Source organism: Parasteatoda tepidariorum, chromosome 9 (assembly GCF_982258835.1).
Source record: "Parasteatoda tepidariorum strain Cologne lab strain chromosome 9, Ptep-v5.0, whole genome shotgun sequence".
Lineage (NCBI taxonomy): Eukaryota > Metazoa > Arthropoda > Arachnida > Araneae > Theridiidae > Parasteatoda > Parasteatoda tepidariorum.
In genome coordinates this window covers 49,625,006-49,641,868 of record NC_141763.1, presented here as the reverse complement: position 1 = coordinate 49,641,868, position 16,863 = coordinate 49,625,006, and the positions used below count along the sequence as shown (strand labels likewise).

The 16,863-nt window shown below is 30.8% G+C and overlaps 2 protein-coding genes across 4 annotated transcripts in view; both read right to left on the bottom strand.

Moving 5' to 3' along the window:
- The window catches only part of LOC122268318 (uncharacterized), a 138,204-nt gene extending 136,563 nt beyond the window's left edge, over positions 1–1,641 (bottom strand). The window contains exon 1 of one of the 2 annotated variants that reach the window (XM_087151765.1): positions 832–1,641. In XM_087151765.1, the coding sequence (XP_087007891.1) occupies positions 832–1,327 (496 nt within the window). In that variant the 5' untranslated portion in view covers positions 1,328–1,641. The remainder of the gene's footprint in view (positions 1–831) is intronic. The other variant, XM_087151764.1, reaches the window with a different exon arrangement.
- Positions 1,642–7,439: 5,798 nt separating this feature from the next.
- Positions 7,440–16,863, bottom strand: part of LOC107449866 (uncharacterized) — a 39,918-nt gene continuing 30,494 nt past the window's right edge. The window contains exons 1-3 of one of the 2 annotated variants that reach the window (XM_043056192.3): positions 14,375–14,998; positions 12,480–12,535; positions 7,440–7,654 (exon numbers count right to left, since the gene is read on the bottom strand). In XM_043056192.3, the coding sequence (XP_042912126.1) occupies positions 7,532–7,654; positions 12,480–12,535; positions 14,375–14,870 (675 nt within the window). In that variant the 5' untranslated portion in view covers positions 14,871–14,998 and the 3' untranslated portion in view covers positions 7,440–7,531. Of the gene's footprint in view, positions 7,655–12,479; positions 12,536–14,374; positions 14,999–16,863 lie in introns of those variants that run through there. The other variant, XM_087151775.1, reaches the window with a different exon arrangement.

The following is a 16,863-nucleotide window of genomic DNA, read 5'->3' as shown; positions in this document are numbered from 1 at the left end:
CTGACCAAATTAACCATATATCCCAACCTAGCCCCTATATTTTTGGGGTCGGAAATCCACATTCATCGAGAAAGAAAAATAATTATGTTCATTTAGAGAAAGTACGCTTTTGTGCCTGATTTCGTAACTCAAAACATCGTCTGGAGTAATTAGGTCATCCCTCTAACCATTGAGTCCCAGAACGTGAAAATACCTTCATAAGATGAAAGCTATTCAGGGTGGACCAGTTTTTATTTTGCGCATTGTACGTAACATTAAACTTGAATGAGTCAGGAATGTGTGGAAATAAGCTTCTCCGTGAGCTCGAAACACTGTCCTTGAAGTTTCTATTTCCGGAATTGTTGCCAAACTTAAGTTGAAAACATACAATAATGTTCAAAAAATATCTGATATTATTTCAGAATCGAATCTATTATTGTTTTATTTTAATGCATAAAAGTAAATTATATTTAAAAAATTAGTCAGAACCAAATAGCTAAAATAAAAATTAAGACAGATCAAACAACTAAACCATTTTACATTGTGATGTATTTTACGTTTTGTATTCCGCCAGCAATTAACTAATTTCCCATTACATAAATCCTTACAATAAATGCAACCGTTACATAGGTATAATTCTATATTTTACATTCCAAAAACAATTACCCAGTTTTACATAACATGATTGAGAGTGGCTTCTACTCAATGATGACATCTATATTTTGCTTTCTACCAAACATATTACATAAAAAAAGTTGCTGCTACGTAATAAGCTATTTTTTATTTTATTTACTGAAACTTTGAAAGTGTACAGTACAAAAATCATTTTAACACGCATTTAAAATAACTTACCTTCAAACATATCGTGCATTAATTTACCATAAGTGGCACACTCTGGATACAAGGGTAGCATGATCAATCCACCAGCGCCTCCTGGAGCAGCAGCTCCTACTGGACCTTCGGCACCTCCTGGACCAACAGGGCTACCTGGAATACCTGGTGGTCCAGGAGAACCGGGAGATCCACTTGGATTACCATATCCTCCCTGGCCACCATAGCCTCCTGGACCACCAGTGCCTCCTCGACCACCAGCACCTCCTGCACCACCAGCCCCTCCTGGACCACCAGGGCAATTAGGAAAACCAGTTCCTCCCTGGCCACCAGTGCCTCCTGGACCACCAGTGCCTCCTGGACCAGCAGCGCCTCCTGCACTACCTTCGCCTCCTGGACCCCCAGGGCAACCTGGACTACCTGGAGCTCCAGGAGAACCAGGACTACCACCTTGACCTTGTACTGCTACAAGGATTACCACTGCGATCAATAAAACGGTAAATATGAAACACTTCATGTCGAGACAAAAGGAAACATGCAAAAGTATGCTTTTTATAGCAATAGCTCGATGCCGTGTGTCTACTTCCTAAAACGTATCTGATTCATCTATAAATTATAAACAACACGCGCTGTCGAAACAACACGTTATCAGTAACATTCTTGACACGCGCTGTCGAGAATTTTCTTCTTCTTTTATGTAAGAGGAAGCAGTAAGATAAAGAGTATAAGCAAATGTAAACATAATAGTTGGATACACGTGTTGAAGTTTGAAATAGAAACTTTTTACTTGCGACTTCCTAATAAGTTCAATATAACAATATATGCTATCTAAATAATGAGTTCGAAATATTATTGCGGATGAAAACAAATTGATCTTATTACATTACTAGCTGGATGCCCGTTCTAAGTACGGGTTGAAAAAAAAGTAAATAATCATTAATTTAATACAGAACAACATTACAAAATCATGTACAAAATTGAAAGACATATCTAAACACAACTAATACAGCAAGAATAATTTCCTTTTTATTTATTTATTTATTAATTACTATTATTTGTTCTTCTCGGTTGCTTTACGTTATTGGATAAAGAAAAACCTAAAATATTTTTTTTATAATTTCATTTATTTCCAATGTAAAGTCGCAAAAAAAAAAAGATATCTCCCTAAATACCTTTCGATCTAATGATCGGATTTTCACGAATGATTCTCATCACAATCTTAATGGTTATCGTTATTAGATAAAAAAAAACTAGAATTATTTTTTTATAATTTTTTAGTCTATACAGAAGTCAATTTCGTCAATACAGTGTAGATTTGTTAGCTTTTTCAATGACACCATATTAGGTGGGCCAACATTGCTTCCAACATTAAATATAATATATATAAACTGCAAAATATTTTAATACATCATTGCAAAAAATTTTATTTTAAGGGACAAAACAAAATTTGAGCGAAATCGTTAAAATAGTTTATAGTAAATCTTATTTTGAAAAAGTCGTATTTTTAGAATTCGGTTTCTCAGGAACTATTAGACCGATTGTGCTCAAAATTTCCAATTTGTCACGTAGAAATACATTCTTTAAAATAAAGTCAAAAGTTGCATAATTTACAATTCAAGAATTTTTTCCCACTGCCATTTAATAAAACAATAAAAAATAATAAAGGCCTACTAAAATTACTTTTTTTGCGTGGATTTATCAGTGGTTAAATTCATTTTATATTTGTGGGCAAAATTTTTTCAATTTTCTTAGAAAGTTTTCGAAATATGGCGAAATCAAAAAAGGAAAATAAACAACAAGGGGTCCAAACTTTCAACCTCTCTCCCGACAAAATTAACCATATATCCCAGCCTAGCCCCTATATTTTGGGGGTCGGAAATCCACATTCATCGAGAAAAAATATAAGTATTTATTCAGAGAAAGTACTGTTTTGTGCCTGATTTCGTAACTCAAAACATCGTCTGCACTAATTAGGTCACCCCTCTAACCATTGAGTCCTAGACCTTGAAAATACCTTCATTAGATCAAAAGTTACTCAGGGAGGTCGAGTTTTTATTTTGCGCATTGTACATAACATTGAACTTGAATCAGGCAGGAATGTTTAGAAATAAGGTTCTCCGTGAGCTCGAAACACTATCCTTGACATTTCCAGAATAGTTGCCAAACTTAAGTTGGAAACAAACAAAAATATTCAAAAAATATCTGATATTATTTCAGAATCGAATCTATTATTGTTTTATTTTAATACATAAATTTAAATTTTATGAAAAATATTTGTCAGAACCAAATAGCTAAAATAAAAATAAAGATAGATCAAACAACTAAACCATTTTACATCGTGATGTATTGTGCGTTTTGTACTCCAACAATTAACTAATTTTACATTACATAAATCCTTAGATTAAATGCAACCGCTACTTAGGTATAATTCTATTTTTTACATTCTGAAAACACTTAACCAGTTTTACATTACATGATTTAGAGTGACTTCTGCACAATGATGACATCTATATTTTGCATTCTACCAACCATATTACATAAAAAACAGTTGCTGCTACGTAATAAGCTATTTCTTATTTTATTTACTGAAACTTTAAAAGTGCTCCAATCTTAAACAATACAAAAATCATTTTTACACGTATTTAAAATAACTTACCCTCAAACATATCGTGCATTAATTTCGCATAAATGGCACACTCTGGATACAAGGGTAGCATGATCATTCCACCAGTGCCTCCTGGAGCAGCAGCTCCTATTGGACCTCCGGCGCTTCCCGGACCTACAGGGCCACCTGGACTGCCTGGTGGTCCAGGAGAACCAGGACTACCAGGTGGAGAACCAGGGCCTCCTCCTCCACCACCACCTCCTGTACCACCACCTCCTCTTGGACCACCTGCACCTCCTGGTTCACCGGCCCCTCCTGGTCCACCTGGACAACCTGAACCACGATTAGGAAAACCAGTTCCTCCCTGGCCCCCAGTGCCTCCTGGACCACCAGTGCCTCCTGGGCCACCAGTGCCTCCTGAACTTCCGGCCCCTCCTGGGCCAGCAGGGCAACCGGGAGTACCTGGTGCTCCAGGAGAACCAGGACTACCACCTTGACCTTGTACTGTTACAAGGATTACCACTGTGATCAATAAAACGGTAAATATGAAACACTTCATGTCGAAGCAGAAGGAAACATGCAAAAGTATACTTTTTATAGCAATAGATCGATGCCGTGTGTATACTTCCAGCAACGTATCTGATACATCTATAAATTATTAGCAACACGCTCTGTCGAAGCAACACGTTATCAGTAACCTTCTAGACACGCGCTGTAAAAAATTTTCTTCTTCTTTTGCGTAAGAGGAAGCAGTAAGATTAAGAGTATAAGCAAATGATAATAGTTGGATAATAGTTTGATACACTTGTTGAAGTGACAAATAAAAACTTTTTACTTGCGACTTCTTCATAAGTTCAATTCTTATATTATTTCAGAAATTCAGAATTTATTGATCAGGTTTTCTCCTGAATTAATTTCGCACGAGTTTGAAACAGTAACATAATAATATATGCTATCCAAATAATGAGTTTGAAATATTATTGCCGATGAAAAAACGTAGATCTTATTGCATTAGTAGCTGGATACCCGTTCTAAGTACGGGGTGAAAAAAAAAGGAAATGATCATTAATTCAATACAGAATAAGAGTTCAAAATCATGTACAGATCTGAAAGACATACATAAACACAATTAATACAGCTAGAATAATTTCATTTTTATTTATTTATTATCATTATTTGTCCTTCTCGCATGCTTTACGTTATTAGATAAAGAAAAACCAAAAATAATTTTTCTATAATTATATTTATCTTCAATGTACACCTGTGTTAACATTTCGTCAATACACACATTTACAGGGCAGATTTGTTAGCACTTTTAGTGGCACCATATTAAGTGGGCCATCGTTGCACCCTCAGGAAGGACAGATAATATAGAGAATGAAAGAACATCCATGCCATGCCTGGGATTCGAACCCAGAACCTTTCTGATGCAAGGCCAGTTTCCTGACCCCTACACACACAGTACTACTACCCTTACAGTCCGGTCGGTTCAAATAAAAATGTTATTGAACGAAGAAGACTCACAATCACCAAAATGTACCACAAACAGGTGGTTTTTGCCTGTACTTATTCGTAGGGTCATGAAAAACTCCTTTCAACGGTATCTATAATAAAACTGCACCAATATGCATGATTCCAACATTGCCTTCACCAAATTTAATTAAACATCAGTGTCAGTAACAACACAGCAATTTTTTATCTTTCTCTTAGACCAGGGATGGGCAAACTACGGCCCGCGGGTCAACTGTGGCCCGTCTGAAGGTTTTATCCAGTCCGTGTATAGAATTTTAACTTGCCGATCCGTGACGATTAATATAAACAATATACGCCCATTTTCTTGTCTACTTTGTTTAAAGTTATTTTCGTTCTTATTTTTTTAACAAAGCATTGATGATCTTTTTACTTTCTCTATTCTTGTTGTACTAAACATAAATTGATGTAAATGGGCAGCTTCAATTGGTATAATGTTGAAGGTAAACGTTATTTATAGAATAGCCGTAGATTAGAACCATCTGAAGCAGTTGTTTCTAAATATGCCAAAGTTAAAGTTTTACAAATCATTACCAAAACCTTGTTTCCCCAGTTTAATATTTCACGCCCAGAAAGTCAGTGCCATGTTTGCTTCATCTTATATATGTGAACAAATGTTTTCAACTATAAACCTTTGAAAAAATCATTTCAGAAGTAGACTAACAAGCAAACATTCAACCTTGAGCATTAAAATAAATACATCTCACTTGGAACCTCAATATAAAGAACTTTTAAAAATGAAATCGCAATTTCATTCATTTCATTAAATATTTAAATTAAAACTTGCATATCGTTTTTTTTACTTTGGAAGATTTTACTTGGCCCACCAAACTTTTTTCCTTCGTTTTTTCGTTCTCATCAAAACAAGTTTGCCCCCCCCCCCTGTCGTAGACGAATGAATTGAATTTCTCAGTTAAATTTGCATTTTAGTCTATAACTTATTTCTCAATTTCAGTTAGTACTCATTATCAAAATCAAATAAGCATCATTGGCGTCATAAAAAGTATTACAAATTTTTTCTTTTCTTCTGAACGAAAAAAAATATTTCTCCATTAATTTTACGTTTCAGTACCTAATTTATTTTACTTAAACTACCATTCATTCAAAATAATTTCGTTTTACAGTAATACGTTTCAAACATTAGAAAAAAATAAACACCTGGTTTCAGATTACTAATGGAACACACTTTTGGTGAGGTAGTTCACTTATACTATCACGTTCTTGTTAATAATTGAGACATAAAGAATAAAAAACAACTAAACATTAAAAAAAGTGCAATAAACTATTTTTTTTAAATAATAAAAATTGTTTATGAAAGCTATAAGCTAGGAAACAACCCCGATGTTATCTTTAAACATTTAATAAAACAAAATGGTCTAAAATTTTATTTATAAAGGCTAATTGATATGGAAAAATATCATTTTTTAAACGTCTCTCCCAAACGGTCAATTAAAATTTTTGAACAATTGTTTGGATCATGAACTATAATTAATCCTTTTCACCTCTGTCTTAATTTCAGAGAACTGGAACAAAGAGTTATATGAGAGACAATCACAAACACATTTGATATTACAGATGAAATATCAAAACTAATGAATAACGTAGTATTTCAGCAACATACACAGATCGTTTGCAAAGATATGATGTAAAGTTAAAAAAAAAATTTCATTAGAATCCACGCCCAGAGTTGTTGTCATACGTCATACCAAGGGCGCAACCCTATTATGAGCTGTTCCTTCGTGTGCTCCTGGATAGGTCATAATAGAGAAGCGCCCCTAACCGCGTGCGACGACAAGGTAACTCCCAGATCAAGCATTGTGAGAAACTAGTCTTCATGGAGGATTTTGTAATGGTAACTAACCTGTATTTGCGTTACATGGTGAGGAAAATTTCAAAAACTTCCCACGGTTAGCTCGACAGCTATTTTCTGAAATTTTTGCAATATTCATTTAATATTCTTTTGATAAAATTATTAGTGTACAATTAAATGAAATATGTTTTGTTTAGTGTTATATTTAATTTATTCTTTCGTCATAATTAATATATTAATTTGTGATAGTTGCAGCCTGTTTGAATTCTTAAATATATAAAAATTTAATTGCACCATTAATAATTAAAAGTAACGAAAAAGAACGAAAGATTTATATATATATATATATTAACAAAATATTCGTAGTTTTGTATCCGAATCAAATCAAATAGGCGTTTTATGAGAATATTATTTTTTAAATCAGCATTGTAAGTGAAAAATAATTTACTGACTACAGGGATGTATAAATGGCTGTTTATAATCTGATCCTTCCATAAATTTAACCAATTCAATTAGAAAAAATTTTCTTCAAAAAGAAACAATGCAATTAAAAAAATTTCTAAAATCGGAATTCTAACTTTTCGGTACGAAATTCAACTGCTTATCATAAACATTAGATTAATGATTTTTTTTAAACATTAAAAGCGTCTTATTGAATTATATTTTGCATAAAAAGATGTAGAATTTTATAATTGAATATATTTATTTCACCGACATTTCATGTTACATAATAAAAGGTGGCAACAGTTATAATTACAATTTAAATTTCGATTTCATCAAACTTCGGTTCTGTTACATGAATTTCCTTGTACAAACTCTATAATCTTATCCACGCATTCTTGTGGCATTGGCTCAGTTACTGCACAGCGAACCTTTTTCATATCTTCAGACATGCATATCTAATAAATAAGTACATAAATAAAGACATTAAAAAAAATTAAGGAACACGAGAAAAAGGTACCTTTATTTTACTATTTGAAAGAGAAATAACTTCAAACATTTAAAGGTGGAAAAAGTCTACACGATGAAAAATTTGGCATCATATTACAGTACGAGGTACGTCATCCAAAGTGCCGGTACTTTTTGCGGCAAACTTTTGCGGAACAAAAATCATTATATACCGTAAGTTTTGCCGCAATATTTATTTCAAAATCTCCGAGTCACTATAGTTGAATAATTATTAATGTAAAATACATGGTACAGAATTTTGCTGTAAAAATGGATTTTACGGTAAAATTAATTTTACGATTGATGCACACAGGGTACGGATAATTTACCCCAATTTACTGCAGTACATATGTTTCAAAGGCTCACAAAGAGCCCATATTCAATACCCGCCAAACATTAATGAAAAATACAAAACAGTGTTGGTAAAAAAATAATAATAGTAAAATTAAAAAACATCAAGTTCTCAACTACAATACGGGAAAAAAATAAAGGTAAAAAATAAACCCTAATTTTTTCACACCTACATTAAATTAGTACTTATCTCGAATCTGCTCGGGAATCTTGTTTCGTTAATGAGGATGTCGATTCCTTATTTAATGGCATGAGTTTCTCACTTGCTCTGATCTACCTCTTTTGGCCTCCATCATTTCTTAAGGCTACCGCTGGTTTTCTTGTTTCGTTTTTAATTTATATTTTATTTTAAATTTTTTCATTGGCAACTAAATGTGTTTTGTGCTTTTTAAGTCCAGAGGAACTTGACTGGAAAAACAAATAAAAATATAGTTTATTGTTAATCTTACCTGAAGTCATTACCGAAGAGTTTCCGAAAAGTTAACATGCTTTTATGTGTCCCTATAGATAGAGCCAGAAACATGATAAATTTTTATCATAGTCAGGTAGTTTTTGACTATATTTTTTTTTTCTAAGTATGTATTTAAACGTACTTAGAGGAATCGATCTTAATTGTTCGAGTGCTTTGGTCAAGACGATACGAAATTAGTCTTAAAAATTACTTTCTTAAGCAGATTTGGATTCTAGGCAAGATCATTAAATAAAAAAAATTAGAAGTTTTTCTTTTGCTCTGTAAATGATATTTAGCTATAAAAGTTATGTATAAACAAGATAAAACTATTGTTCCTTATTTGAAAATCTGTTTATGGGGCTTTGAGGGTTAATACAACAAGAAAATCTTGAATAATGAATTTCAACAAAAGACCAAGAACATGTAAAAAAATTAAGGATGATAATTAAATAAATTGCATTTCAGATCTACATCATTTTAAAAGAAATCGAATTTTTAATTAATTTATATAATAGATCTAGGATGAGCAGCCAGAGATGTGATAAGTAAATTGTTTTAATTAATTATTTTTAATTTCATGACATTACATACTATTGTTTCGTTTAAAAAAATTACGAAACATAAAATCTTTTATAATGATAGACATTTTTGTGAAGCCGCTTTTAGAATCATAAGATTTTCTGCGCATCAAAATTTGTCAGACAGGGTAGAGGAAACTATGTGGACCTTTTTTTTTACTAATTTGTCAAAATACCATATTTAATATATATCTTTTTTAACTCATGAAGTGTTTTTTTTCTTTTTTTTAAAGAATAATTTGTACGTTTACCTGCATTCTTGTTTATATTTTGAATTACAAAACTTTTTATTTTTTCATAATAATTTTTTTTAAAAAAAGGTTGTTTTTGCAGACATTTGCCCCACTACATGGGACAAGCTAAGAGGCTAGTGTGGAAGAAGCTTGATAACTTATTATTTTCTCGTTTAATACAACTCAATTAATGTAATTAATTACAATCCAAGTCTTACTGGAGAATAAATACTGACATATTATAATTAAAGTACTATTTTGCAATATTCATTACACTGAGAAAGACAGCCAATACATTTTAAAACTATTATACAACTTGATTTATCTGAAAGCAGAAAGCCAATTTTAAGTTAAATTTTTAAAAACCTCAGTTTTAAATTAATGATGAAATATTCTGAATGGACAGTACACGGAATCTACAAACATATCGCAAAAGCGTAGACAGGACCGTTCGTGGTTATTCTGTTTTAGAATAATGTATTACAAAAAATAAATATATAAAAAATACTTTGTTTTTTTTATTTATCCAACTTTATTGAAACATATTCTTTTCACTAATTTCATAAAACAACTCCATTAAATGTTCTCAAAACCTTTAAAAACTGGATTAATACAAAGGTTCCGTGCTAAATTTTTCACTTGAGATTGAAACAACTTTTTGTATATTGTATATCATTCTACAAAATCATTCTAATTTAGAAACTAAATAATGTCAAATGTGTTACAATTTTAATAAATTCATATTTCTTCCAATGGTGCGTCCATACTAGCCCAACCACCATTTGTTTACACTAACCCCACAAAGTCATCTATTTGTTTATGATTAATATAGATTAAATTGAATCTAGTCAAAGTAAAGGTTAATATCAAAATTTAAAAAAAAGAAAACTGCATAATTTGTATTATATTATGACCTTTTGTTGAAATTCTGAAAGCAAAATGTGTTACTAATATATTATTAATATTTTTTTATTAGCAGTTTTGTGTGGCTCGTTTAAGAAAAAGCTCATATATGTTGATGCTGAAGGATTAATTTCGTTCAGAAAAATTACAATTAAAAGAATGAATTGAGGATTCATACCTAATGCCTTTATTTTATGCTTTTATTACATTTATTACATCGGTCTATCTATGTAGACACAATGAAACAAGTTTTTTTCCCGAATAAATGCAGGTGGCGTTATTTGTTAATCCGGCTTCAACACATAGTATAGAGAAAACTTGAACGTACCAACTTAAAAACCTTTTTTTTTTTCAAATTTCTACTAAACTACTCACAGTTTGATTATGCAAATTCACAGGAAAATGTAAACAAATGAGGCTGATCTACGATAACCTCACAAAAGAAATTTGACAAATAAATGAAAAAAAGTTATTCAAAATGTCCCTATCTCTATTACTTCCATTCAACTGGAATGGTATGTTGATCTACGTAACCAAATTAGCATTTCTAGTGCTAAACTACATAAATAAAGTAAACACGTGGCTTTGATACCACGTGTTTATTTTGTATTTGATATTAAATATTCATATTATAACGTTACATTTATATTTTATGGGTATTTGTCACTAAATAAAAAAAATATTTATGGGTCTGGACGAAGAAGTAATAAAGAAAAAATTGCGCATAACTTATAAAAGTTGAGTTTAAATGTGCTGCTGGAATTTATGATAAATTTTTTAACGAAAACAAATGAAACGTCGGTGGTTTATTTTGTATTAGTATTGTTATTCGAAAACCACCAACTTTTCATTTGCCTTTATAATTTATCAGAAATCAATGGTAAATTTGCAAGAAACTCTTATATGACTATAAAAGTAATTCAAAACATAGTAAAGTTATAAGAAAATAAACTTTATATAAAATGAACTTATTACCTGGAAAATTAGCCGAAACAAAAAAGCTCAATTTTTATAAGTTAAGCGTAATATTTTATTTATAACTTTATTTGTGCTGATCCATAGAAATATTATTGTTTTTTTTTCAATGTTTTATTTATTTTTTATTCTTTTATTTTATTGCTATATTTAAAGTAATACATACAAAGAGTTGCCTCAGTCTTTTATAATGAAAAAAAATTAAATGACTTCCTACATTCAGATTTTGCATCTTCATAAATCTATCAAAATACCAATAGGTACATACGTGCTGATTACTTAGTTAATTTAAGAAAGGAAACGATTTTTTGGGACTTTAAGAAATAATTCTAGTTAACTTGCACATTAGCAAAATAATTTGTATAATAAATCATTTCTACACAGTAGCAGTAACACAAGCAATTTTACTGCTTTCTTGCGGCACTTTAAGAAATCACCCTTGTTAATTTGCACATTAGCAAGATTATCTGTTGACCAACTGATTTCTACACAGTAGCAGTAACACAAGCAATTTGGTTATCTTATTAATACTACTAGAAAAAAGGGGGAGAATGTCTGAAAAAATTACCTTACTCTATGGTAAGGACATTTCTAGTGAATAAAAACCATAATTCTAGTTAATAAAACCAAAATATACTGTATTTAAACCATTCACTTGGTAATTTTTGCACTCAAATGGTGACGGCTTACCGGAAATTCTGGTTTTCTAAAATTATATTTCTTATTACTATACACAGTTAGTATAATAAACAAAACTAAAAAGTAAGTTTAACCTAATGTTTTTATTTTTTATTTTGCCATGATTTGAGGTATCATGATGTAAAATAATCATATTTTGCAAATTTACCAAATTATATATTATATATTATAAAATCATACTTTATTGTTAATTTTGCCAAAATCATTATCGAAACACTACGGTAAAAACTACCGGTTGGTATTTTGAACTTTTTGGTATTCCCATAGAGTAAGAAGCACGGCAAATTTTACCGTGTTATGGTAGTTTTAACCACGCTTTATTTTCTCAGTGTATTATTTCAGTCAACTAAAATTGTTAGACATAAACTTAAGAAAAATATTCAAATATTTTTATGCTTTTTCAATTATTCTAGTATTTTTGCGTTTCAAAAATTATACCAAATGATAACACTTGAACTAAAATGGTTAAAAGCTGAGTTCTTACAGAAAACGTTAAAATGAGAACTGTTTACATTTATTTATTATGTTTAGATTTATTTACTACCTTCATTAATGTAATTATGTTTATTAAATAACTATAACTCACTGTATTATTCCCTGATTGACACTGTTCTAGACCAATTCTGTTATTATTCCGCATTTCTGAAAAATAAAATATACTTTTATAGCATACGATTATAGCATGCATTCATGCTACTGTATTTTAAATGTAATATATCATTTAAGACTTACTAAAAATAATATAAATATATCAAAATAAATATAAGATGCGTAATTATTTTCTCTTAATAATATATAACTTGAAATTTTTTGTCAAAATGGTCAAACAAACATACACATTCTCTCTAACTAATATTCGAGCGAAAAAAGGCATTATTAATGCCTGGTGAATCACTATTGAGGAAGGTAAAATCATAGCAGGATGCTCAATCCACCACAGTTGTTTACCCAGTGCAGGGAGAATTAGGAAGCCAAATGTAACAGGTCATGAAATGTATAAACATATGTTTTACACCCTGATTAACTTTTGATCTAATAATCGAATCTTCACATTCTAGAATTCAATCTTAATGGTTCAAAGAGGTGACCTCAAATATACTGAAAAATTGACTATTTTTAAATTTACGAAATTAGACACAAAAACGTATTTCCTCTGAGAAAGTATAACTTTTTTTCGACGATTTCAAACTCATAAAATATAAGGGCTCACCGAAATCCCAAAAATAGGTTCCCAACAGTTTGATCAGAATACCGGTCGAAAGTTTGAACCCCTTGATGGTGATTTTACTTTTCGCATATTTCGCAATATCTCGAAAAAATTTTAAGCGAATTGGAAAATTTTTGCACAAATTTATAAAATTCGTTTATTTAAATATAATATATTAAACTGTAAGATATGTAGTTTATTACATCATTATAAAAAATGGAATTTTAAGCGACAAAACAAAATTTGAGCGAAATCGATCAAATAGTTTATCAGGAATCTTAATTTGAAAAAGTCGTATTTTTAGAATCTGATTTCTCAGGAAATATTTGACCAATTGTGCTCAAAATTTCTAATTTGTCATGTAAAAATACATTCTTTAAAATAATGTCAAAAGTTGCATAATTTACAATCCAATTTTTTTCCACTGCTATTTAATAAAACAATAAAAAATAATAAAGGCTTACAAAAATTCATTTTTTGCGTGGACTTATCAGTGGTTAAAAAAATTTTATATTTGTGCGCTAAATTTTTTCAATTTTCTTGAAACGTTCTCCAGATATGGCGAAATCAAAAAAGCAAAATCAACAGTAAGGGGTCCAAACTTTCAACCACTCTCCTGACAAAACTGACCATATATCCCAGCTTGCTCCGATCCCCTATATTTTGGGGGTCGGAAATCCACTTTCATCGAGAGAAAAAAAAACTATGTTTATTTAGAGAAAGTACGATTTTGTGCCTGATTTCGTAACTCAAAACATCGTCTGCAGAATAGTTGCCAAACTTAAGTTGGAAATATACAATAATGTTCAAAAAATATCTGATATTATTTCAGAATCAAATCTATTATTGTTTTATTTTAATGCATAAATTTAAAATATTTTTAAAAAAATTAGTCAGAACCAAATAGCTAAAATAAAAATTAAGATAGATCAAACAACTAAACCATTTTACATTGTGATGTATTTTACGTTTTGTATTCCGATAACAATTAACTAATTTTACATTACATAAATCCTTACATTAAATGCAACCGTTACATAGGTATATTTCTATATTTTACGTTCTAAAAACAATCAATCAGTTTTACATTACATGATTGAGAATGGCTTCTACGCAATGATGACATCTATATTTTGCATTCTACCAACCTTATCATATAAAAAAAGTTGCTGCTACGGAATAAGCTATTTTTTATTTTATTTACTGAAACTTTAAAAGTGTTCCAATCTTAAACAGTACAAAAATCATTTTAACACGCATTTAAAATAACTTACCTTCAAACATATCGTGCATTAATTTACCATAAGTGGCACACTCTGGATACAAGGGTAGCATGATCAATCCACCAGCACCTCCTGGAGCAACAGCTCCTACTGGACCTTCGGCGCCTCCTGGACCAACAGGGCTACCTGGACTACCTGATGGTCCAGGAGTACCAGGAGAACCTGTAGGATTACCATATCCTCCCTTTCCACCATAGCCTCCTGGACCACCAGTGCCTCCTCGACCACCAGGGCCTCCTGGACCACCAGCCCCTCCTGGACCACCAGGGCAATTTGATCTACCAATGCCTCCTTGGCCACCAGTGCCTCCAGGACCACCAGTGCCTCCTGGACCAGCAACGCCTCCTGAACTACCGTCGCCTCCTGGACCACCAGGGCAACCTGGTGTACCTGGTGCTCCAGGAGAACCAGGACTACCACCTTGACCTTGTACTGTTACAAGGATTACCACTGTGATCAATAAAACGGTAAATATGAAACATTTCATGTCGAGACGGAAGGAAACATGCAAAAGTATGCTTTTTATAGTAATAGTTCGATGCCGTGTGTATACTTCCTGCGAGGTATCTGATTCATCGATAAATTATTAACAACACGCGCTGTCGAAACAACACGTTATCAGTAACATTCTTGACACGCGCTGTCGAGAATTTTCTTCTTCTTTTATGTAAGAGGAAGCAGTAAGATAAAGAGTATAAGCAAATGTAAACATAATAGTTGGATACACGTGTCGAAGTGACAAATAAAAACTTTTTACTTGCGACTTCCTCATAAGTTCATTTCTTATATTATTTCAGAAATTTAGAAGTTATTCATTAGAGGTTTTCTCTTGAATAAGTTTCGCTTGTGTTTGAAACAATAACATAATAATATTTGCTATCTAAATAATGAATTCGAAATATTATTGCGGATGAAAACAAATTGATCTTATTACATTACTAGCTGGATGCCCGTTCTAAGTACGGGTTGAAAAAAGAGTAAATAATCATTAATTTAATACAGAACAACATTACAAAATCATGTACAAATATGAAAGACATATATAAACACAATTAATACAGCTAGAATAATTTAATTTTTATTTATTTATTTATTATTATTATTTGTCCTTTTCGGTTGCTTTACGTTATTAGATAAAGAAAAACCAAGAATAATTTTTTTACAATTTTATTTATTTCCAATGTACAGTCCGCAAAAAAAAGATATCCCCCTAAATAACTTTCGTTCTAGTGATCGGATTTTCTCGAATGGTTCTTATCTCAATCTTAATGGCTCCTGGGGGTGACCTAATTAATTAGCGATAATTAATAATTAAGTTACGAAATCAGACACAAAAACGTACTTTCTCTGAATAAACATATACATATATATATTTTTTTTAGATATTTGGATTCTTTATCTTCAAAATATAGGGGGTAGTCGCAATCTGAGAAGTGTGGTCCCCATACTTTGGTCAGGAGAGCGAATCAAAGTTTGGACCCCTTAATGTTAATTTCGCTTTTTGCGTTTTCAGTCATATTTTAAAAACTAATGAAGCAATTCAAAAACAAAATTGCACCCACTCAGAAAACTCACGTTCCCAAAGATAATTTCATGAAAAAAATAATTTTTAATAATTATTTATTATTTTTTATTATTTAATTAAAGTAAGGATGAAAAAATTTTGATTTAAAGGGTATGGATTTTTTATGTCATATTAATCTACATATTTTTCAATTGAAAAATCTAAAGTTTCAACTGTTTTAAAATAATTTGGCGACAATGAAGAAATAATTAAATGAGGCGATTAATATAAAAATGTGATAAACTTACGAGGAACTTGACTTAGCGCACGTAGCGTAAAATTTCTTTCATATTTTTTTCGCTAGTAATCGTTTGCTAATCTTTTTAATTTTATTTTTTTAAAACTATAAAATATGATGTTTTTGTTTTAGTCGTCTAAAAATCTATTCGCAATTTAGTAAAGAATTTTGAATAAAGCATTTTATTGAATAAAAAACATTTTATTCAACGAATGTCGAATTTTATAAAAGCATGCTTCTGATAGAATATGATTATACACGATATTGTGCTTATTTAATATGATTATTTTAAAATTTTTAGTTTTTTTTCTCAATAACTGATGCAATTTCAATAACATACATACGTATGAACAGATTTGGAATAAAATATTTATTAATTTCATGAACATATTTTTTATAAACATTAATAGATATACGTAATAGACATATTTAAGCATATCTCATATCATCGCAAATTTCTCAACATCTTATATATCGTCTTAAAAGTAATTTTTTAATCACCTCTCCGGAAATATTTCGCAGAACTATTTTACTAACTATTTAACTAAATTTTTACATTTTTAAAAATCTTATTCTTTACCCTACTACGTTTATTATAAATGACCTTATTGTCGACCTTCTGAAAATTAATGGTATCAAATGCCTTCTCTACGCAGATGACTTAGTCATCTGGACCGA